Here is a 25,473-nt window from a genome sequence, read left to right as displayed (position 1 = left end):
ATAGAATTCCATGCAATTTATAAAACTCATTAAGCAAACTAGAATCATACTTGGTTCCTCTATCACTACGAAACATCTTCACCTTTCTACTAAACTGGTTTTCAATTTTAGCTACAAAGATCCTAAACATATCTAACGCTTCACTTTTATTTTTCATTAGATATACAAAAATATATTCATAATGATCATCAATAAAAGTGATAAAATAATATTTTTATTTTCTTGTTAACATCCCATCAAGTTAACATATATTAGAGTGTAATAAATCTAAACACTCAGATTCTCTAACTACAGATTTATGTGAACTATTTGTTATTTTAGTTTGACCACAAAAATCACATTTTTCAAAATTATTTAAAGATAACTTCGGAATTGAACCTAAGTTACTTAAATTTGAAATCATATGTGTTCACATGATAGATTCTAGCATGTCAAATATTAAAATCACACAACATGTAAGTAGAAGATACATTTTGTTAAATTCAAACATTTAATCTAAGCATGCCATGAGTTACGTGCCTTAATAGATGAACTCGTGAGTTATCTTCTGAATTTCATGGGAGTAATCCTCCACGGATCTGTCATTGGTCATTTGATACTTGAGTTAGCAGCTCACAATATTGCTGGAATTGTTGTAGTCATACAGATCATCAGCAAGTCCATTAAGAATATAATTCTTATAGAGGTAGGTAATCATTATCCTCCCATGGGTTAATTCTTCAGCTTTCTTATCCTTTTTTGTTTGTCATAATAAAATATTTTATTGAAATCAGAGGAACTAGATCCAGTAATCTCTTTGGTTGACATGACAAAAAGAAAAGTCTTAAAATTGTTGTCTTTTTAGTTTCGAAAAATTGTGTCAAAAATAAATGTATGTCACTGAAGATATTATTGGGTTGAGTCGTGAACTAGATCGCTCTCTTTAAGACGTTTCGCGGTCCCCATAATGAAACAACCAAGATAAACTGTATCAGAGTTTTACTACACCGTAGAAAATCGATCTATAATTATACATTCAATTATACCCTCAATATGACAGTTAAAATCACTCTCAATATGGAGGTTAAACCCAATATGGCGGTTAAAGTCACTCTCAATGTGGCGGTATGGCGATTAAAGTCATTCGCAATATGGTACCATGACCACTCATAAATCAAAAAGATTATAGTACAAAAAAACCCAAGAATAGAATGAACTACAACATAAAAACCGCTCTAAAAGAAAGTGGTATTAGAACCACTAAAATCAGGGACAGAAAGGAGAGAAGTGGTTTGGCAATTCATCGAACAGAAAAAAAAAATTAAGGAGAAAAGAGAAAGTTGAAAAATGCATTCAACTTTACTTTGTTGTACTTTTGACGAAAGTAGGAAAATGCATCGAACTTTACTTTGGTGTACTTTTCACAATAGTATGACACTCTTTATGTAGTGGTGAAAGCAAATTCATATATATTTTCTATCCAATGTGGGACTTTAATATTTATAAAGTTGAAAATTACTCAATATATAAGAGTTTTTTAATATAAGACTTCAACAATTTTTAAATTCAGATACTAAAGATACTCTATTTATGGTTTGGTGTGATCTAATAGCTCAAACACTTAATATATTAGCCCCTTTGATGTAATGATAAGCCAAATATCAAATTTATACTAAAAAAAAAAAAGGCCAAACACCAATTTTTATTGATGTTGATTACATTCAACATTGACATTATATTTGGCCTCTGGAAAATGAACCCGTCGCTATTAAGATAACTAGCTTATAGTTTTTTTTTACATTAATGATTATTAGCATATATTTCAATTTGATGGAGAAAACAAAAATATTTTTGCTCCAAAAAAATATATATTATGCCTATGGAAGAGAATAGGATCGTGAATGAATACACACAAGATGGAACTGTGGATCTTAAAGGAAAACCTGTTCTCAAATCCAAAACAGGTGGTTGGAAAGCTTGCTCCTTCATAGTTGGTAGCCTCTCTCTCACAAAATTTTATGATCATTTTCATGTAGGGTATTGTTTTTTAAATTACTTTTTTTTTCTCTAACCAGAATAGGCAACATCACTTGAATTATAAAATTACTTCATTTAAGTTAAGGACTGAATGTGAAAAAGTTCTCAAATACTTTCTCGAAATATTTGATGTTTTTAATAAATAAATAAGTAAATTCAAAAAGAATATGTGAAATTGTAATCATTGCATCATATTAATTTAGATTGAGTTTAATTTTTATGTAGAAAGTTTTGCACTACAAGTTAGAAGAATTCATTAATATATTTATCATTAGAGTCAAATGTTTGTGATGATTTAATAATGGTAAATATGTTTTTGATCTTTGTAATTATAATATTTTTCGATTTTGATTTTGGTAAGATTTTTTACTTAGTTAATACCTCTGCAAATGCAGATTCATTTTAAAATGATTCACCTGTCCAACTTCTGTTAAAAAAATATTAATACTATTAAGTTGATCTCGCAATATTTTAAATAAATCTTTTTAATAAAAAAATAAAATAGAGATTAGAAATAAAATTATTTTTTCAAAGGATACCAAAATTGGGAATCTTAATTTCAATTGTCTGTCTTTTACATTCACCCATTATCTCTCTCTTCTCATTGTCGCCTCCTATTCTCTCCCTCTTCTCACCCTTGAACGACACATCACCATTGTGTTTGTGTCTCCCTCTTCTTTCTCTAACAACGACATTGTCTAATACTTATAATTCATGGTCTTTTCAATTAATCTTTAAAGTTTGAATCCTTAAAATATCAAATTGATCTTTAAAATAAACACTTTTACGAACTAAATTTAACACATAATTAATTTCAATGACTAATATGAATTTATGTATTCGACGTTTAGGACTAATTTAAAATATTTGACGATATATATTGTATAACTAAACTATAATGTATTAATGAGTGATTATTTACAATTTTAAAAATCTTCTTTAAAAATCTCTCATTAATGATTCACAATTTCAATAACCAATACGAGAGTTTGCTCCATTGAAGTTACTCACTTCTTTTTATTTTTAATAATAACATCCTGAATCATTTAAAAATGGATTGAAATTGCTTATTCTTTATTTTAACATTGAAAATAACAAGAGTAAATGATTTTTTTAAGTTAAGAGTAAATATTTGGCAACAACAAAAATTGCATCACTTCTTAAGTGGGCCTTTTTGTGGTGTAGTAAGTCAAAAAGAGTGACTCTTTTTTGAGTCGGACTTTCTTAATGCAGATGTTTGTAGGGATGACAATTAAATTTAATCTTATTAGTACTCGCGAATAATATTTATAATGAAAAATTAGAGATGATAATTAGATTTAATCTTATTAGCACTCGCAAATAATATTTATAATGAATAAGCTCAGATAATTACTAGAGGAAGGATGGTCAACCATCTTAAATGTGATGTCAAAAATATGTTTTAATATGAAACATATTCGCTCGAACATGAAACAACTCAAAAATTATATTAGAAGTAAACTTCAAGAGTAACTCTAACATGAGCTACTCTATTTAATAATTCATTATAAATAATAAATTTTATTAATTTAATTATCAAATTAAAAAAATTATTGAGTACATCGACTTTTCAAATTTTTATAAAATTTTAAAACTAATTGATACTTCATTAAATAATTTTAAGTGAACGTATAATAGACTTTTAAAAAATATAACTAAAATATTGATAATTATATTTACATAGTTACAAATTTTTAATTTATATAAAATTTTAAGTGAATTTTTAATTTATAATTCATAATTTAAAATGAGCTATTAAGTCAAATAATTTATCTCAGAGACGCCCTAGAATTAACGGATTCCCACTCTACATAAATTGTTCTAATTATTTTCATGTATTTATAATAGTCTCAAATTAAAAATACATTAATTAGATATTCTCTTATAATTTTCTGCAAAAATGTTTCCAAACAAAGTAAAAAAAATTATCTCTTTCTCTCTCCTCTTTTCCTCCCAAAGCCCTTTCATTCTCTCCACTCTGTGTTATGAAATATAACATGTTAAAAGGATAGTTATATACATATAGAAGAGAATTAGGTATATCAATAATATATAAAATAGAACCTTAAATAAATCATGAAAAAAATATGAAACTACAAACCTTATTACCGATTAAATAAGTGCATGGCATGTGTCCTGCAGTGTATGGAATACTTGAAAGAATGGCTTTCTATGGGATATCATCAAATTTGTTTGTATATTTGACAAAGAAGCTTCACCAAGGCACTGTCACCTCTTCCAACAATGTCAACAATTGGATTGGAATTGTTTTTATGACTCCCATATTAGGAGCTTATGTTGCTGATGCTCACCTTGGCCGTTATTGGACTTTTGTTATTTCGTCCCTTATTTATTTATTGGTACGTTTTTCAGTTACATTTAAATTGTGTAGTGGTTGTGTGAATTATTATTGTATGTCCAAACCTAATTGGAAATTATGTTATTTGTGTGAAAGATAGTCATTAATTGATGGAACTAGTTCTTGACTGATAGAATATAGGGACATTTTGTATTTATATTTATATTTACTATCAATGGTTATAATATCCTAATTAGTGTTTAGGGATAATTTATTTTGTGAACTCGTGGAGAACTACTAGCAACAAATCATTATTCATTCCCTTTTCAATATCTTTTTCGCTATTTAAAGAAATTTGTTTCAATCCCACTAAATTATGTAAGTCGCATTTCTCATTTACTGAAACTTATTTTCAAAGCGATATGAACAACATAAATTTCACCTAATAATAACATGAGAATTATAGAAAAAAAGTGCTAAAAAGAAAGTCTGGTTTGTATTCCTCTAATCATTTTGGGTTGGTTTAAATCATTCATGAGTTTTGGTGACTTGTAGGGTATGTGTTTGCTTACACTATCAGTCTCCCTTCCAAGCCTAAAGCCACCTGAGTGCCATGAAATGGATGTGACAAAATGCAAAGAAGCTTCCACATTCCAAATAGTTGTGTTCTATGTTGCACTTTCCATTTTAGCAGTAGGAACAGGTGGAACCAAACCCAACATTTCCACCATTGGTGCTGACCAGTTTGATGATTTTGACCCTAAAGAGAAGGCACTTAAGCTCTCATTCTTCAATTGGTGGATGTCATGCATTGTCCCTGGTTCACTATTTGCATTCACAGTTCTAGTGTATATTCAAGATAATTTGGGTTGGACTCTTGGTTATGCTATTCCAACTATTGGATTTGCAATATCAATCATCACATTCTTGGCAGGCACACCTTTCTATAGACACAAATTACTCTCTGGAAGTCCCATCATTAGTATGGCTAAGGTAATTGTGGCAGCTATAAGGAAATGGAATGTAGTTGTTCCTGAAGACCCAAAAGAACTATATGAGCTTAGTTTGGAAGAGTACAGAGAGAAAGGGAAATTCAAGATTGATCCAACTCCAACATTTAGGTACAAATTCTAGCATACTTTCTCATCCACTTGATGTATGGTTTTGCTATGAAAAAATGTTGGTTCTTGTATTAACAAATGAATGTGCAGGTTCCTTAATAAGGCTTGTGTTGACACTGGTTCAAGTACTAGTAGTGAGTGGAGAATATGTCCAATAACACAAGTAGAGGAGACCAAACAAATGCTAAGGATGACCTCCATTTTGGTTGCTACATTTATTCCTAGTGCAATGATTGCTCAGATAAATACCCTTTTTGTAAAGCAAGGAACTACTCTTGACAGAGCCATTGGAAACTTCAATATTCCTCCATCAAGTTTAGCTGCATTAACAATTTTGACCATGATTATCACTTACATACTCTATGAAAGTTTCTTTGTCAAGATTCTGCAGAGGTTGACTGAGAACCCCAGAGGGATTACTATTCTTCAAAGGATGGGCATAGGATTCATAATCCACATAGTGATAATGATAGTAGCATATTTGACTGAAAAACATAGACTTAGTGTTGCCAAAGAACATGGTGTAGTTGAAAATGAAAGACAAGTTCCCTTGAGCATATTCATTTTGGCTCCTCAATTTGTACTTATGGGAATGGCTGAAGCCATTTTAGAGGCGGCGAAAATTGAGTTTTTCTATGACCAAGCACCAGAAAGCATGAAGAGCCTCGGTACTTCCTATTCCTTAACTACCACAGGCATTGGTTGTTTCCTTAGCACTTCTCTTCTCTCAACAGTTTCACACATCACCAAGAAACATAGTCACCAAGGATGGATTTTGAACAACCTTAATGATTCCCATCTTGATTACTACTATGCATTTTTGGCAGCACTAAATGTCCTGAACTTTTTCTTCTTCATATTTGTCTCAAAAATCTATTTATATAGAGCTGAAGTTTCTGACTCCCTAAAAGTGCTTGAAACAGAGCTAAAAGAGAGATCATCAGTTTTAAGTGACAACTGATTGAATCCACATTAAAAGCTAGTTTAATTGTCGTTATACAAATTGAAATAGGGCATAAAATGCAACAGGTATAAGAACTAATTTTGAAAATGTAATATAGCTTATCCATTATATGTCTTGAGTTTTTTTTTTTACAACTATTGTGCAAGAGTTTATTATCCTTCATCTGAACTATGTATGGAAAATAATGAATGTCAAATCACTGGTTATGTATTTTAGCCTATTCATAAATGAACAGACTTCATAGAAGCAAGTTGAGGTTTGGTTGTTTGAACAATAGTTGATCCAAATAAATAAATAACATATAAATAAATAAAAAGCTGATCCAAATGAACAGTTAATTCCCAAAATCAAAGACATTGGCTATTCAGTGAGTGGACATTATCCCTCATCATTCATTGATAAATAACAAACATAACCATGATATGTTTCTCAAAATTAATTGACAGTATACAGATATTATTATTAACAAATTACATTAAAATGTGCCAAATGACAAGTTTAGGTAGCATAGTTTAAATCCTCCCAGAAGGTTTCTCTGATATGGTCCAGCCATAATTGCTACAGCATAAAAACAAATAAAAGTAGCAATAAATCCACAGCAACTTGAGCCACTCATCTTTCCTAAATGATAACTGGCACTGCCTTATTTTGATTTGTGCTATCCACCAGTACAGTCACACCCCTACACATAATACGGCACAAATGCAAAGAACAATCAGGCATCATACAGACAGATCTTCACTGGGAAAAATGAAAATTTCAGCATAGTTGGTATTTAAATATAAAATTTTCCTTTCACTTTTGAATATTTGGATGAATCTATCTGAGCCAAATAACAAAACTGGCAACATATTGAGAAAATGTATATATATATATATATCCAGCATTCTTTAGGCTAATTTTCTGGTCAATAGCTTTTGAGTTTTGACACATGATGACAAAAACTAAAGAACCTAAACAATAGCAATGAGCCTCAAAAAACAACCCATGATGAACTCTAGCACAGCAAAAGATAAAAATCATTACATACTACATTTCTTATCCACAAATATCTTTTCATATTAGAATTTATATTCCTACTAAAGCATATCACACAAACATAGTTCTGTGGACAGCATAAGAACTAACTGTTACAAAAACTAAAGCTAAGAAAAAAGAATATCCAATTCAGCCATATATGAATTTCTGAAATAATTCCACGTGCAAAGAAATTCAAGCCTCTAAACACAAGAAATGTTACTAAACTAAAATGGATTACTGGAATTTCATGTTTTAATTTATAAAAAGCAGTTCTCATAAATGGAACAGAACACAATATATAAAGTTCCAGGAACTAGTTTCCACCCTCAAATCATTGCTTTTTTAAAGCCAACTTCCTTAAAAAATGTAACCAGTAACCACACACTTAAAACTTTATTTAAGCTGTCAAATTTAACATGCCGCGTCCTTAAAAAGAGATTTCAACAATATGTAAAGTGATGAGAGTCTCACATTTGATGTGATATAACCAAAAAAGTGTTTATAAGTGGGAAAAGTCCCTCTCCTTACTAGTCGGTTTAGTGGGGTTGAGCTAGGCCCACAATTGTATCCTAGGTCTGTTGGGTCATCCATTATTGGGCCACTTAGGTCATGCTCAAGATACCCAGTTCTGGGTGTGGTGGGATGGGGTGGCGTTGAGAGTCCCGCATTAGATGATATGGCTGGAAAATATGTTTATAGAAGGGAGACATCTTTCACCTTACCAACCGGTTTTGCATGGTTTAGTTAGACCTAACCCAAATTCTAAGATAAATATTCAGCATCTATCATTTCATAGGAATAACATACTACCATAGTTACAAGAACTAACATTTAAGTTTTCCAAAACCATCTTTCATACCTCCCTAAACAACTAATATATTTTTTCATAAAAAAAAACTAATATATTTGAGTCTGATCCTTCCATTTAAGCTAAATACATTTTTTCATCTATATACCCTTGTGTTTATTTATCAGTTGTTTCTATAAATGAGATAAAAAGCAAAATGAGGGTAAATAATTTAGAGACCAACCTTAGTCTAGGCCTAACCAGAGGCCTGCAGCAACTCCCTTTGTGCATTCTCTCTAATCCTTCTCTCAAGCTCGGGCCTGAAATGCCTGATAAGTCCCTGCACTGGCCATGCAGCAGCATCACCCAAGGCACAGATTGTGTGACCTTCAATTTGCTTAGTCAACTCCTGAAGCATATCAATTTCTTCTAGCTTGGCATTCCCAACTTTCATTCTTTCCATGATCATCCAAAGCCATCCTGTTCCCTCCCTGCATGGTGTGCACTGTCCACAGCTTTCATGTTTGTAGAAATACGAGAGCCTTGCAATGGCATCCACAACATCGGTAGACTTATCCATCACAATCACAGCTGCAGTCCCTAACCCTGTATTGACAGCCTTCAAAGCATCATAATCCATCATCACATCATCACAAATATTTTTTGGAATCAGTGGAACAGACGATCCTCCTGGAATCACAGCAAGTAAATTGTCCCATCCTCCTCTAACTCCTCCACAGTGCCTCTCTATCAACTCCTTCAATGGTATACTCATTTCCTCCTCAACAGTGCAAGGCTTGTTCACGTGTCCTGACACACAGAACAACTTTGTCCCGGCGTTGTTCTTTCTGCCAAAACTGGCAAACCATTCTGGCCCACGCCTTAAAATAGTTGGAGAGACAGCTACAGTTTCAACATTTGTGACAGTGGTTGGACAACCATACAACCCTGCATTGGCTGGGAAAGGGGGCTTCAATCTCGGTTTACCTTGTTTCCCTTCAAGGCTCTCCAAGAGGGCTGTTTCCTCACCACAAATATAAGCTCCAGCACCATAGTGGATATGAACATCAAAATCATATCCTGAGCCACAAGCATTCTTACCCAAAAAACCAGCTTCATAAGCCTCTTTCCTAGCCTTTTCAAGATTCAAACGTTCATTTACATATTCACCCCTGATGTAGATGTAAGCAGCAGTAGCCCTCATTCCTACTCCAGCAATTAAGCAACCTTCTAACAATTTATGCGGGTCATGCCTCATAATTTCCCTGTCTTTGCAAGTACCAGGTTCACTTTCATCAGCATTAACAACAAGGTAAGAAGGACGGCCATCAGATACTTTTGGCATAAATGACCATTTGAGGCCAGAAGGAAAACCAGCACCACCACGACCGCGGAGGCCAGACTTCTTCATTTCATTAACAATCCAATCAGTACCCTTAACAACCAAATCTTTAGTGCGGTGCCAATCACCCCGTTTCATGGCACCTTTCAGGAAAGGATCATGCAGCCCATACAAGTTGGTAAAAATCCTGTCCTCATCCTTAAGTCCACCAAAATGGGTTTTCTCTGGAGGTGGAGGTGGTGGTGGAGGCTGTGGAGTACTTGCAGTTGAAGCACCCTGAGTGCTAAATAATCTACAACCAAGACCCACCTTCTCACTCTGTTGTCGAACCAACACTGCCCTCTTTAAAGAAAGAATGCCCCTCATGGTTATCCTACCTGGCAATAATTTCATGTTTTCAAACAAAACATTTCGGGTTTATCAATGCAAACAATGCTAGTAAAATTGGCTATTAAATTTGGGACTAACCAATAAAATCAAAGCACATGAATCAAAACTCAAAGACAGGCTTTCAAATTACCAATTAATCATTTTACAAAGTTCAAACCCAACTGGGAATTCAAAAGCATATGACATTCGTAAGACACCTGTCCAACAACTCAAACTAGTGTCCCAAAAAAATTCTTTTCTTCGACACACGTTAGACTCCCCTAGACACATCTCAGACACAAGGGTTAAAGACATTAAATTTGATTATATCATGTTTAGCATTTCAATAGTAGATGGATGGATGAAGGTGAAAAACTATTGTATCATTTTCATAATTATTTTATAATGAAACAAATTGCTCAATTTAGATGCACATATGTATTTTGATTCACAATCTAGCTCTTTTATAAATAATAATGTTCATATTTTATTTAATTAAAATATAAAAAATAAATAAATGTGAGTAAGGGTCCTATATTTTTTACATTAGCGGTGTCGAACTCTGTGCTTCCTAGATCAATTACTTATCAACAATCCAATTCAGACCAAACCATATTAAACAGAGAATCCTCATAACACAACAGCTTCCAACAAACAGCACCCATCAAGCCAGGCACATATAACCCCAATCCCAAAGCACCCAAAGCAATCAGATGCAAACAAACAACAAAAAATCAAAATTTGGAACTATCAAAATGTCAACACAATAATTTATACATAAAAACTGCAAAATAATGATTCTGGGGAAAATATTGAAACCCTAGAAACAATTAAAAGCGTTGTGGGCATGATGTGTCTGCAAATCTGTGAAGAAATCAATTGTGATTCAGATTGAAATGCACGCGAATTGTAACCATGAGTGTGTTTGTAGCGAAAATCGGATGAAAACTGAAACTATGAGATAGATTTGAGCTTGAAAGTAAATTAAGATAAGTGTTTAGAATAAGATAAACTAAAAAGCAGAGAAAAAAATGAAATGGAAGAGAGCATTAACATACCGGTGGAGATGAAGTTGATCACTTCACTGGGATCTCGGAAGTGTTGAAAATGGAGCTTCTTGTTGATTCTGTATTTTTTGTTCTTCTTTTTGTTCTAGTTTTTGTTTTTTCGATTTACAAACAATGTAAACTTGGGTTTGGTTACACTTTGGGCCTTTGTTTAGCCACGTTGCACTTTTCGGAAAAGAGGTTGTCGAGGTTTGAATGCAGAAAGAGACATGAGCGTTTTGGCAAACAAAAAAAATGATTAGATTTTTTTATTAAAAAACATATTAGCTTAAATACAATTTTGGGTGTTATTAACTTTTTATCTAATATTTATTTTTAATTTTTATTAATTTTTTGTCTTTTATTTTTTAGAAATAATATATTTTAATTATTTTTATTTTCACAACAACAAAAGTTATAACAACATCTTGTCATTGGAATTCATTTTAAGAATTACAAATATGTCTATACTATAATATATAAAATATATATATATATATATATATATATATATATTTAATTCAATAAATAGGTTTGCACTTGAAAAAGTTCTTTTAGCATGCTTTGAAATAGATATAAATTCTTTGAAATGAAGAATATTTATTAAGGTTCTATACATTTTTATTCTGACCTTGTCAAGTTTGCATATTTAACTTTATAACTGATCCAAAATTACACCAACGGTTCATGACAGTAATCATATAAATTTTTTAAAGGGTTATGACTAAAAAGACTAACACTTATTATTTATAAAAGAGAAATGACGAAAATGAATTAAAAAAATATAAATGATTAAAACGAATACTAATTTGGTAAAAGATAAATGACCAAAATTATATTTAAGCCAAATATATTTGTTCATTTAAATTGGTGGACTACATATAAAAAAATAAAAAATAATTAAACATTGATAAAATTGAAGAGAATGAGCATGCGAACAAACTCATGACATTTGAGTTAGTAGTATTGATCGATAAAGTGTATACAAATATGACAATCAAAGATATCGAAAAACTCATGTTATAAGATTTGTAGTGTTGATGACTATTTCATTGGATGAATATGTGATAGATTGAAGTTGATTTGTTAATCTAAATTAAATGAACACCGCAAAAAGATGCAAAATTAACCAATGATGCACTAAGATGACGAACAAAATATAGTCATACTCAAACAACAACTCACATAAAAATGTGAAAGAATAACAAATATTTACGTAGAAATTAAGTATTTAAATAAAAATGAAAAAACAATTATGTAGATGGAGATTTTGAACTAAATAAATGGTTTCAAGTGACTCATTTTTGGTGGATGAAGAAGGAGAACGAGAGAACTTGAGAGAATGTTGATATAGAGACAGCTATATGGATAATATTTCTTTTGAAAACTAAGAGCTAAAGTATCAATGCACTTATTTTATCTAAGTGAATCACAAGATCATATTTTGTCAAAATATGTTACGATAGATAATTGTCATGAATTTTTACTCTCCAAATTATACGCCTCTAAAGACATTATTCACCAAATATCTTGCATTGAATCTCTTCAATAAAATAATATGGTTAAACGTAAATATCTAACATATCTTAAATATGGAAGAGGTTTACCTTGTTACTACCTCTATTGTTCGTAGTACAACATATGATGACACGACATATTTTCTTCCCACCACTAATACTTGTACCTTCCTTATGCCAATCATCAAGAATTAGGCTTCAACTATCTCATCTTCAAGATTACTTTTTGCAACTCCTTCTCTTATTCCGCTAACCATTCTTTCTTAGGTACTCCTTATCTAACTTTCATATTTGTTTCTTAGTCTAATCTTTCTTCTTCCCACTGTCATTTTTCTTGGTCCCTCACATCTCACACAGCAGAACTGCTGCTTTGAACAAAGCTGACATGTGTAAACTAGTTGATCTCCCTCCTAATGTTGAGCCTATAGGCAACATGTGGGTCTATAAGATTAAGCACCGGTGTAGATGGGCTTATTAAACATTTCAAAGACCGTTTGGTTGCAACTTGCAAAAGATTACAACCAAGTAGAAAGGTTGTTTACTTTGATACCTTTACACCTGCGGGTAAGCTCAATACAGTTTGCTTTGTTTTGGTCTTAGCCTCTACACGTAAGCGACATCTACACCAAATCAAAGTAAACAATGAATGTTTTCATGGTGATTTACAAGAAGATGTTTAATGGTTGTTCTCAAAGCCTAACTAAGTGTGTAAACTTGTTAAATCTTTATACGATTAAGCGAGAAAATCGTAATTGGTACGAGAAACTCACTACATTTGCCACAACACAATTACAAGAAAGGTCCATTATACTGAGGCAAAATCCCAATTTTATGTTTTAAAAATGACAAACATATGTTATTATATTTTTAAGAATCTGGTCATCTTGTGATCTAACTTATGTTTTTGAGTGTTTTAAGATTGAAACAATATTTGATTTTAATCTAAACATCTTATTCATAAAAGAACATAGTTATCACTCTAAAAACACAAAGACAAAACATTATGCTGGTTGATGAAGAACATTTTGCTTGCTGAAAAATGATGACAGAAAACATTTTCATATGTTGAAGCATTTTTAAGCACCATAAATGCATTTAAGTCATCTCAATAATGGACAAGGACCAATTTTGACGTTGAAGATATTTTAATAATATTTCATTTAAGATAACATTTATGAACTAGGGCGATTGAAGAACAAAATGAACGACATTTAATAGCTTTTCAGCAAGTGTACTAAATTGTTGTAAGTAATAATTAAAACGGTAGTACCGAGTGTTGAACTCAAATATTGCGTTTTACTATTGAATTATATTTAATTACGAAAATTGAACAAAATGTTTCCGAATTGATTGAAATAATATTTAAAATTAACAACGGTAATAAAATTGATCCTTTATACTAAGAAAAATGTCAGAGATGAGTTTCACTTTAAATCCAACTTTAGTGTCTAATTTGATCCTAGTTACTGAATTTCTTTATTAAATTATTACCTAATTCTATTTATTATTCTTGCCCTAATGTCTTAGTAACAGAACCTTTAATTTCAAAGTAACTCTTAATTCCTTAGTGGATTTAAGATTATAATTAAGTTTTACCGTACAAGAATTCTCTTATTAAACTATTGCATTTGCAACTAATTTAATTGGTTTCATGACCTGCATCTATCCCTAGACTACAAATTCATGAATTTCTCATCTCAAACATTCGTAAAGTCCACTTCCGTTTCAAAATACGAACCATATAACATTTTAATATTGATCAAGCAATAAAAAACATTAAGCACAGAGATGAGAAACGACCGTCTTTGAGTTTCTCTGCTAGAACACAAGTCTTTCAACTTCCCAATAGTAAAAAAGACCCCTATAAAGTGAAAAAAAAAATGCATTTTAATGTATGATGTTGCGTGTCACGTGTCTCAGGCGCAGCTGTTGCGCTTCAAGCGTGAATCGACAGAGTCTTCAGCGTGGAAATGCGCCTCAAGCGCAGCTGTTGCGCTACAGGCGCACAACTTCTTCGGTTTGACGTTTTCTGCATTTGTCTCCTCTTTTGAGTCTGAATTGGGTTCCAGTGTCTTCATGAGAGTTGTAGATATGGATCTTGTCTTTCATTTGCACTTGGTTTGACAACAATTGGACATCTACAACTTCAAATATGGCTGAAATAATCAACATATATCATGTTGATTTCTCACCAAAATTTAGCACTGCACTAAAACAAAGAAACAACGCAAAACTACGAAAAATCTCTACTTAACCAAGAAAATAAGAACATAAACATTTCATTAAATCAAGGAACTAAAATCAACAAAATATATCAAATAACTCCTTAAATTAACTAATGATTAGAGATAAATAAAACTAAAAACAATGAAAAATATGCATATGATGAAGAGTCATCACAACCCCAAACTTAATTTATGGTTTGTCCTAAGCAACAATTAATTTTAGATTTGGTACAGTTAAAATCAAATTTAAATTCAATTTCTCAAATCAAATTTAAACTCAATTTCTCAAATCAAATCAAACTCAATTCTCAAAATTTTAGCTACTACAAAACATTCATCATGTTCCATGGTTACTTACAAAAAAAACAACACAATTTCTACACTTTAGCATTCATTCATCAAATTCAACTCTCTCTTCACACATCTCACAAAAATTTCTCTCAGGTGTTTAGCAAGGGTTATTAAATTATCACTCAAAATCCTAGAACATGTATCACACTACCATAAGCTTGAAAAAATTATAGTAATGGGGCTTAAGTAATGGGGCTTTCGGGTTGTAATGGGGCTTAAGTAATGGTAGAACATTTTGGGATAGTAGGCTTTACTACTTGGAGTTAGGTTCAAATTTTCAAATTATTCTACTACTTTTTTTTTCCTTCACACTCTTCTACTTAAGATTAATTTTTTATTTTTTTATTTATTTTTGAGAACCATCACCACAAACTTAAAAGGTTGTTATCTCATGAGCAACCCCAAACTTAGAATTTTACCAAGATGAGATGTTCTCTTTTTTTTCTACCTAACTCAAAGTAAGGTGATTTAATAAAGTCAGGTCTTTGGGTGGTAATGTGACTAGTAACTGAAATAAAAGAGCAAGGCTCAAAGGGGCTAGGAAAGGATAAAAAATTTATAAGGCAGTTAGAAAGGCTCAAACGACCAAATAAAATGCCTTAGTGTATGCATAAATTACAAGTGATACAAGTCAAAATTAGTGCAAGTTCTGAAGGGATAACACATGTCTGGATAATCACACAACAAGGAATTAACGTGTTTAGGCTCAAAAGCTCACATCTAGGATAATAAGAAAGAGTATGAACTGTCAAAATAATGCCAAACATGCCACTGCAAAAGTTATTTATTTATATTTTAGAAAATGACAAGGTGAGACCTTGACAACCAAGGAGTAATCAACAATGCATGCATTACCGAAACTCATCGAATTGAGCAATGATATGAGCAAATAAATAGAGTTTAAATTTCAAAATTTCAAACATAAAACTTAAGATCAAATGCAAGTTGTTAACAATTCTTCCTCATAGTGCACTTGAAAAGAAATAAATTCAAATAACAAAAATAAGATTGCAAAAATAAAAGTTACATCTACCTGTGGGTTGTCTCCCACGAAGCGTTTCTTTAAAGTCATTAGCTTGACACCTCAACTATTGTCAAGGTGGCATATATGACATGAAGAACACATCACCCATCTTCTTCTTTTTGTTTGGTAGAAATTTCATGAACTTGATAAATAAATGATGTTGCTTCCAAGTCCTTTTCAATTGGACATTGATAAACAATGCATAGATTGAATCTCGAACTTCATCAATCTCTTCTTTTTTCTTCTCCTCGTTCGTCTTTTCCTCTTGCTTATCTTCTTCTACCACAACAATGAAATCATCTTCAACTTCTCCTCCATCTTCTCAAACTTAGCCACTTGCTCAAATAACCTCTCACATTGACTTTCAAATCTTTCAATTGAAACCATGTTATTCTTCATGAATTCAACCAAAAAGTATGTAATGTGAAAGTCTTTGTCATCTGATTCTTTAGATAGAATTTTAGGAGGTAGAATTTGTTCCCAATTGATCTTTTTAATATAACATTTGTCGTCTTCTACTTCTTTGACCAAAACTTTTTCATATTCTAATAGTGCGACATAGTCATCAAAACAAGTTCAATTCCTATGTCCTTCTCCGCAAAAGTCACACCTAAGAGGTCGCATCTGAGGGAGATCTTTTAAAAACGTATCTCTCAAGATTTGTCCCTCAATTATCGGTAATATAGCATATATAAGATAAATATCACCCTGTTCCTATAATATTAGTAGAATATCATCATTACAATCTTCTATGATCTACAACGAATAGTTATCTCAAACAAAGAAGAGATAAACCATTAGCACACGACATTAGCAAGCTCAACAAATAAAAATAAAAAATAAAAGAAATACCGTTTTTTTAATTAAAAATAAAATAAATAAAAAAAATTATTGCAGTGCAAAAAAAAATTCAATTAAGTAAATAAATTATAATTCAATAGTTATATGGCAATCCCCGGAAATTCAATTAAGTAAATAAATTATAATTAAATAGTTATATTGAATCGTTGCAAGTAATAATTAAAATGGTAGTACCGATTGTCGAACTCAAATATTGAGTTTTACTAATGAATCATATTTAATTACGAAAATTGAACAAAACGTTTCCGAATTGATTGAAATAATATTTAAAATTAACAACGGTAATAAAATTGATCCTTTATACTAAGAAAAATGTCAGGGATGAGTTGCACTTCGAATCCAACCTTGGTGTTTAATTTGGTTCTAGTTACTGAATTCCTTTATTAAATTATCACTGAATTCTCTTTTTTATTTTTACCCTAATGTCTTAGTGAGAGAACCTTTAATTCCAAAGTAACCCATAATTTCATATTGGATTTAAGATTAGAATTAAGCCTTAGCGAACAGGAATTCTCTTGTTAAACTATTGCCTTTGCAACTAATTTAATTGGTTTCATGACCTGCATTTATCCCTATACTACAAATTCATGAATTTCTCATCTCAAGCATTCGTTAAGTCCACTTCCGTTTCAAAATACGAATCATATAGCATTTTAATGTTGATCAATCAATAAAAATCATTAAGCACAGAGATGAGAAAAATAATTCAATAAACTAACTCATATAACTAGAAATCAAATTAGAAAAATAAAGGTTTCATCTTGTTAAACTCAATCCTAACAAATATGTTTAGTTATTCATGACAGAGGTAAAAGAGATAAAGATTAGAGAAGAATTACAAGAAAGATTCATGAATGATTCTTGATAAAACTGCTCTAATGGTGTTAGAAACGGTCGTCTTTGAGTTTCTCTGCTGGGGCACAACTCTCCCAACTTCCCAATAGTCAAAAAGATACATAGAAAGTGAAGAAAAAAAATGCATTTTAATGTATGTTGTCACGTGCCATGCGCCCCAGGTGCAGCCATTGCGCTTCAAGCGTGAATCGACATAGTCTTCAGCGTGCACAACTTATTCGGTTTGACGTTTTCGGCATTTGTCTTCTCTTTTGAGTCTGGATTTGGTTCCGATGTGTGCATAAAAGTTGTAGCTATGGATCTTGGCTTTCATTTGCACTTGGTTGGACTTCAATTGGATATCTACAACTTCAAATATGGCTGAAATACTCCACATAGATCATGTTGATTTCTCACCAAAATTCAGCGTTACACTAAAACAAAGAAACAACGCAAAACTACGAAAAATCTCTACTTAATCAAGGAAATAAGAACATAAACATTTTATTAAATCAAAGAACTAAAATTAACAAAATATATCAAATAACTCCTTAAATTAACTAATATTAAAGATAAGTAAAACTAAAAACAATGAAAAATATGCATATGATAAAGAGTCATCAACATTCTTTATTGTACCATACAAACGGAATATGTCATATAAGCTTTGAATGATTCAACATAGATGCTAGAACTATTTCTAGATTTTCTTTAGACCAATATGAGAAAGACAACGCATACCTTGACATTCCAAAGGCGGCCCACAATTTTGAAGAGAATATTTTTGTTGTTCTCCCACTTGCAAAGCACCAAAAGACAAAAACAAGTACAAGTAAGAGTCATAAGTTTTCTCTTTTCCTATGTTTCTATATTAATTGACTTAGAGGTGGTACAAGCTGAAGATTTCACACCAAGAGCGTTCTCTTCACAAAAAGCAAAAGAACATTTTGCTAATGAAGAAATCGTTCTTACTAATTTGCACTAAGAATGAAGACAACTTATCAAAGGGGTTGGTTTTTGCATTGATTCATGTCTTCTTATCAATATACGAATCTTCATGATACATGTTGATTTCTTTTAATCAGAACAACGACCAGAAACCCTAAAGATCTCTATAAAAGAACGTGCACTCCGCACTTGGAAAATACAAGAAATAATGCACTGCAATAACCATAACGCAGTCGTCTCCACACTCTTCCTCTTAATTATTTGTTTTATCTAAGTGCTAAGAAATAGTTTTTTCTGAGAATACAACATTGTAAGCATCATCTTGTAAGAGTTATTCATAAAACCCTTAAACCTTCTTTTGTAACCTAGCATAGTAGTGGTTTCATCCCTCAAAAACTCAACTATACTAAGCTAGAAGGTTGAGAAGACTTCAACACATTCAATTTGACTAGTAGGTGTTCAGTGAAAGTGTGATTCAGTGGTGAATTAGTGGATTAAATCTTTTAGGTTGAAATGACTGTTGTAACTATCGTGTTGGTGGTGAACCAAGATAAATTGGTTGTGTTACTATATTTTGCTACTTATCCGCTCTGTTTTCATTACTTTAGTTTAGTCTTTTTATAAATGGTTTTAAAATAAAACACAATTCAAACCTACATTGCTTGTGTTTCTCTTTTTACAATTGGCATAGAGCTTGGTCTCAAAGTTAAGTACTTAACTGTGTTTTAGTACAGATTTGTGTTATTATGACTAATTCTTATGATGAAGTTACGTATGGAAATGTTACTAGTGTAGTAGCAATGTCAATCACAAGATAATGGTGTTTGAATTGTGACCCTTTTGAAATATTAATTCTTGTGCTTAATTTAAATTAACTCAAGATTTGGTTGAAATAGAATGTTCTAGATATGTTAGAAGTAAATAAAATAAATTAGTTTATAATGAAGTGTGATTTATGTGTGCAAATAATTAAAGATAAGGAATAAAAAGATCACACAAAAAGTTTATTGGTTCACCCAACTTGGGCTAGTCTAGTCATCACAACCGTGAGATTTTCACTATGCGCTTTAGAACCATAATGTTAGCCTTCACACCTTTTCTCTTGATCACACCTTGATCAATTACAATCTTCATATTTCACCCTAGAAAGGATTTTTACAGTCACCTTTCAATCTAGAAAGGATTTTTACAAACACACTCAATCTAACATAAAAGATAGACTTGAGTTATAAATGATGTGTATGATAAAAGTGTTTGGAATCTTGAAACTTCTCAACACTTGTTTGAGATAAATAAATACAAAATCAATAAATGATGATCCACAAATATAGTGAAGAGAACTGGAGTTTGCTTGAAGATTTTTTGACTTGTTATTACTTGAACAAGTGTTGGTAGATTTGTAAATTGAACTTTTGCCTTAATCTTCCAATTGATCTTCAATTTATAAATGATAAAATACTTTGAATATTCAATTTAAATTGAATATAGTTGTTGGACACATTTTCCAAGTGTCAGATATGTTTTAAAATAATTAAACACATGTTTATATTGATGTCCATAACATTTTTGAGAAACGACTAATGTTTTTGCTTTTGAGTCTGTTGGAAAACATGAATGAGTGGGTGAATGAGATGTGAAATGTCAGTTTGTACTGTTTCAAATTAGAATTATGTAGAGCTTTCTACAGAATAATGTAAGTACAATGTACTTTTCCTTCCTCACAACTCATCAATTTGGAAATTGATTTGGTCATCAATTTGGAGGTTGTTTTCTCATTTGGGCATTCAACTCGATTTCTAGGCTAGACCACTTAGTTGAGCAGTCTTGATACTCTTTAAATTGTGGTTTGGACTGTGGAAAATAACCTATTTTAATTTTGTCTTTAAAAGAAAATAACCAGAATGTTCTTTTGTAAAACCAGAACGTTCTTAGTTTTGTGTTGCATGAAAAATGTGTATGAGTGATTGAGTGAATGTGAAGTGTCTTTTCCTATTTGATTATAGAATTGATCAAACAAATGTAATCAACTCTATGTGAATTTGATTTCTTTGATTGGATTAAGCATCACAATCATCGATGTATTATAGTTAACAATCAAGGGTCGTAAAACTATAATTTAATTAATATAGAAACCGAATTATGTCAAATTAATTTTATCAATCTTATTGAAATTTGAATTAAGCAATCAGAATAACAATATAATCGAATAAAGAGAAATAGAATCATAATTCGAAATTAACATTATAAACTGAATCTCAAGGTGTTGATGAAACTTTGAAATAGTGGATCAATATGAGAAAATTAGTCTTCCGTGAAAATAAAATAAAAACTACTTAAATGTTTCTGAACCAAAAATGCGTCTTTGTAAAAAAGGAAAACTTCCAATATATAGTACTCGATTTTGGGCTTTAAAACAAGTGGTCCCCTACTTTAAATTATTACGAAAGAACTTAGGAGTACTCTACCATCCACACTTGCACCTAAACCTGTTACTCCCTCAATCTACGTGAAAATACAATTTGGTCCTTCTATAAAACCTTCAATTTTTTTTACCATTCATTTTTTCACCTCATTTTTCGAAACTTATAAATAATTATCCTTAACTTTCGAATATTTTCAAATTTTTAAAATAAAAAAATAAAGTGGTACTCGAATGTTTCATACCTTCAAAAATCTGAAACTTTCGAAATAGAGAAAATTTCGAAATTTTCTATATTTGGAAACTTTCGAAATTTTCCAAATTTTTGAAATGTAATCCTTATATCGAAAATTAAAAACTTCCGAAAGTTTCAAATATTTTTGGGAGTGTTAAATTTTTGAAGTAAGAATTACATTTCAAAAATTTGGAAAGCTTCAAAAGTTTCCAAATCTAGAAAGTTTCAAAAGTTTATAAATCTAGAAATTTTCAAAAGTTTGAAAATCTGGAAAATTTCTATTTCGAAAGTTTCGAAACTCTCGAAAATTTGAAAAAATTTATTTCGAAGTATAAAAAGTTCGAGTGCACTTACTTTTTTTATTTCAAAAATTTGGAAATATTTGAAAGTTACGATGAATTCTTTAAAGTTTCGAAAGAGGAGGTGAAAAAATGAGTGGTAAAAAAAATTGAAGGTTTTACTGAAGGGCAAAAATGTATTTTCGCGTTGATTAAGGGGGTGGCAGGTTTTGGCGTGGGGGTGCAGGGTAGAATACTCAGAACTTAGATCACGTAATCTGCAATTTAAACATAGTAAAGTTTGACATTGGGTTTTTATTCCAACACAAAAGTTCTAGCTCTTATTTTTAGCTTTTCAACATCTGCTCGCATGCGTTAATTCGATATCTAGAGCTCAAGTTATGATCTACAGAGCGAGCAGGGATCAATATGCAAATAATAAAATTAAAATTCAATTTCAACCAAAAGTTTATAAACAAGCTAAAAAATTAATCTAGGCTATAAAAAAAATTTAAAAATGTCAAAGTAAAAATCTAAAAACATGTGTCCAAATGCTTTGATCAAATTCCCCCGCACTTAAACATTTGAACTCCAAGCAAAGCAATGCATGCAATTCCAAATATTCTCAAGAATGCAAAGTGGTGAGTGGAAAAAAATTCTAGCTTAAGGCAATCATGAATAGCTTTTTATCGCAACCAAGGCAAATAAGAAGACAAATTAACTAAAGAGTGCATCATAAGTGATAGAGTCCTCACAAGATATAAAATTCTCTCAACCATTCAAGTGTTTAGGGTATTGTTTACACTAAAAGAACATCATTAAAGCTAGCACTACCATAGGCTTGACAAGCCTCTAACATCTATATTTGGAACATATGCACATAATGATTAAAAGTCTTTATTAAGATTGTAGCGGAGCCAATGTAAGGGTGAGATATTCCTAAGGCGACTAGAGCTAAAAATCAAAAAGGATAAAGGAGTAATGATCAAGAGAAAAAAATAACATTGAGAGGTAACTCAACAAAATATCATTAACTTTTATTCTCACATTCTTTTTTTTTCACCATGAAACCATTTTCCTCATTTATTCATCAATTTTTTTTCTCTTTTTAATAAACCTCAAATCTAACCAAACAAACCAGTTGAGCCTAGATCATTTCAATATATGCATGCAGACAAGAGTCAAGTTCTAGCATAACTAGCAATCATGAGTGAAATCACACACAAGAAAAAAGAAAATGAAAAAAAAAATGTATTTCATCCATAATAAGGCTCAAAATCTCACAAAAGTTAATCACATATGATACACAATTTAGTGTTCTAATCCAACTTATTGTACCAAGAATGTAAAGATACTATCCAATCATGCCGAAAACTCAATATAACTCACAACATTTTGCACCCACAAAATCTTATGAAAAAGCATGCAATGCAATGCACATTTTTTTTTATTTATGTTTGGTTTTTTTTTGTTGAGAAAATTATTATTATTATATTTTTTTTAAATCCTATAACAAATAAAATCCTAAACAATACCCCCATACTTAAATTACACATTTTCCTCAATGAAAGTAACATGTATAAAATAAGAGTAAGGAGAGCTCTGTTCATACTTCAGTGTAGGTGGACATTTTTTCAAGAACAGTAAAACTTTTTGGTTAGTGGAAAATTATTTCCTAGAAATATCTTATCATGAAAGCACTTAGTTTTCTACTTATAGATTCAGGAGTTCTCATAAGCTTCTAGTATAAGCTCTTCAAGTTGCTGCAATTGAAGCTTTCTCTCCAAACTTGTTTTCTCCATCTCAAGTTTACAACTCTTGCCCGCCCAAAAAGCACGATGCTCTATTTCCACTGGGAGGTGGCATGCCTTACCAAACACAAGTCGATAAGGGCACATCCCTATTGGTGTTTTGTAGATTGTTCTATGAGCCCAAAGAGCTTCTTCTAGTTGGTGGCTCTAGTCCTTCCTATTTGGCTTCACCATCTTTTCTAAAATTTGTTTAGTTTCCCTATTTGAGATTTTAGTTTGCCCATTAACAACACATGCAACAACTTTAGAATCATTAGTCCTAGTGGGTATTGTCTCCACCCACTTCGAAACATAATCAACAACAATTATATAAGTTTAAACCTCAAGCGAAGAATGTTCTTGCTTTTGAGTATAATGGAAAACGTGAATGAGTGGGTGAATGACATGCGAAATGTAAGTTGGTATTGTTTCAAATCAAAATCATGCAAAGCTTTCTACAGAATAATGTAAGTATAATGTACTTGCATCATTGCTCACAACTCATCAATTTGGAAATTGATTTGGTCATCAATCTGGAGGTTGTTTTTCTCATTTGGGCATTCAACTCGATATATAGGCTAGACCACTTATTTGAGCAATCTTGATACTCTTTAAATTGTGGTTTGGACTGTGGAAAATGATCTATTTTAATTTTGTCAAGATGTTCTTTTGTAAAACCAGAATGTTCTTGGTTTTGTGTTTTATGGAAAATGTGGATGAGTGATTAAATGACAGTGAAGTGTTACCCCTTTGTCTCATAAGTATCCTAAGCTTTCTTCATAAAGTGCAGCAACAGTGTGCCTTGATATCCTAGTTGTCCTTGCTCATAGCTCATCAATTGAAAGATTGACCTAGATATTGATCTTGATGTTGTTTGCTTGTTTAGGCCTTTAGCTAGACTTTTGGGATTGACTATCATTTTGAGTAGTCTTGATATTCGTTTATCGTAAGGTCTGGACTATAGAGAATGATTCATTTTATTCGTGTCCTTAAAAAAAAACTAGCTAGAATGATCTTGATAAACCAAAATGATTATTTGATAAACTAGAATGATCTTGATAAACCAAAATGATCTTTTAATAAACCAGAATGTTGTTTTGATAAACTAGAATGATCTTGAAAAAGCATAATAATCTTTAATAAACCAGAATGATTTTTTTATAAACCAAGATGATCATTTGATAAACCAGAATGATCTTGATAAATCTGTCATCAATTTGAAGATCAATCTACATAATATTCTCCATGTTTGTTTTTGCAAGCAGGTCTTCAAATCTTGATTTTTAATTGCTCATTAAATATAGGAAACCTCATGTGAAAAATAACAACTGATTTACTACATGCTGCTCTTCTAAAAAGATCAGTTTTTCCAATTGTTCCTTAATTAAATAACCGGAACATTCTGATGAATGTTCTTCCATCATTCTTTTAACAAATGACTTAATAAATGACTCAATCGTGAAATGATTTATTCTTCAAAGTTGATTCTTGTCATTTTTTTTGAACTGATATGAATATTTATGAATGTAATGATCTTGTTCGTCATGAGAATATTATTTCATAACAATTGAGAATGCACTTGTGGATGGCTTCTTGCTTATTCACTTATGCAGTTCATGTTCCTTAAATAAAACTCAAGTGCAATCATTAGTAGATCACCATTCATAAAACTTAATCATTTATTTCATAAAGTTTGTTATCATTAAAACATATATCAAAAAGGTTTTTACCTCAACAAATACGCCTTATTTGTTTGATGGAGAAAGATTAGAGTATTGGAAATATAGGCTCGGAAATTTCTATATCTCGCATGATCCTGAAATTTGGGACATAGTCGAAGATGGTTATGAGGCTCCAAAAGACGTTGATGTTGAGACAAAATCTCAATTTAATGTTTTGATGAAAACAAACGAAAAGGTTAATTAAGAATTCTAATTATGATTCTAAGTGTTTTGGTATTTAACATGTGCATTTGAGTGTGTCAAAACAAGTTAGGTACCAAGTAT

General features: G+C 31.3%; 2 protein-coding genes across 2 annotated transcripts; one reads left to right on the top strand and one right to left on the bottom strand.

The window, feature by feature from the left end:
- Window positions 1-1,756: 1,756 nt before the first annotated feature.
- Window positions 1,757-6,418, top strand: LOC101508229 (protein NRT1/ PTR FAMILY 5.2-like). The gene is made up of 4 exons (XM_004497816.4): window positions 1,757-1,973; window positions 4,180-4,397; window positions 4,892-5,457; window positions 5,548-6,418. The coding sequence occupies exons 1-4, from the start codon at window positions 1,853-1,855 to the stop codon at window positions 6,416-6,418; spliced, it is 1,776 nt and encodes a 591-aa protein (XP_004497873.1). The 5' UTR covers window positions 1,757-1,852.
- Window positions 6,419-6,759: 341 nt separating this feature from the next.
- LOC101504056 (NADH dehydrogenase [ubiquinone] flavoprotein 1, mitochondrial) lies at window positions 6,760-11,158 on the bottom strand. Its single transcript, XM_004497802.3, has 3 exons — window positions 10,998-11,158; window positions 8,473-9,947; window positions 6,760-7,103 (listed from the first exon to the last, which is right to left on the bottom strand). The coding sequence occupies exon 2, from the start codon at window positions 9,934-9,936 to the stop codon at window positions 8,485-8,487; it is 1,452 nt and encodes a 483-aa protein (XP_004497859.1). The 5' UTR covers window positions 9,937-9,947; window positions 10,998-11,158; the 3' UTR covers window positions 6,760-7,103; window positions 8,473-8,484.
- Between the last annotated feature and the right edge of the window lie 14,315 nt (window positions 11,159-25,473).

This window comes from Cicer arietinum, chromosome 4 (genome assembly GCF_000331145.2).
Source record: "Cicer arietinum cultivar CDC Frontier isolate Library 1 chromosome 4, Cicar.CDCFrontier_v2.0, whole genome shotgun sequence".
Lineage (NCBI taxonomy): Eukaryota > Viridiplantae > Streptophyta > Magnoliopsida > Fabales > Fabaceae > Cicer > Cicer arietinum.
Note: the sequence above shows the minus strand (reverse complement) of the source record. Positions and strands in the feature narration are given on the sequence as shown.

Excerpts from the sequence above, each read along its gene's own strand:
- LOC101508229 (XM_004497816.4), top strand. The coding sequence starts at position 1,853 with ATGCCTATGGAAGAGAATAGGATCGTGAATGAATACACACAAGATGGA. Across the intron at positions 4,398-4,891 it reads CGTCCCTTATTTATTTATTG|GGTATGTGTTTGCTTACACT; the intron begins GTACGTTTTTCA and ends GGTGACTTGTAG. Across the intron at positions 5,458-5,547 it reads GATCCAACTCCAACATTTAG|GTTCCTTAATAAGGCTTGTG; the intron begins GTACAAATTCTA and ends ATGAATGTGCAG.
- LOC101504056 (XM_004497802.3), bottom strand. The coding sequence starts at position 9,936 with ATGAGGGGCATTCTTTCTTTAAAGAGGGCAGTGTTGGTTCGACAACAG.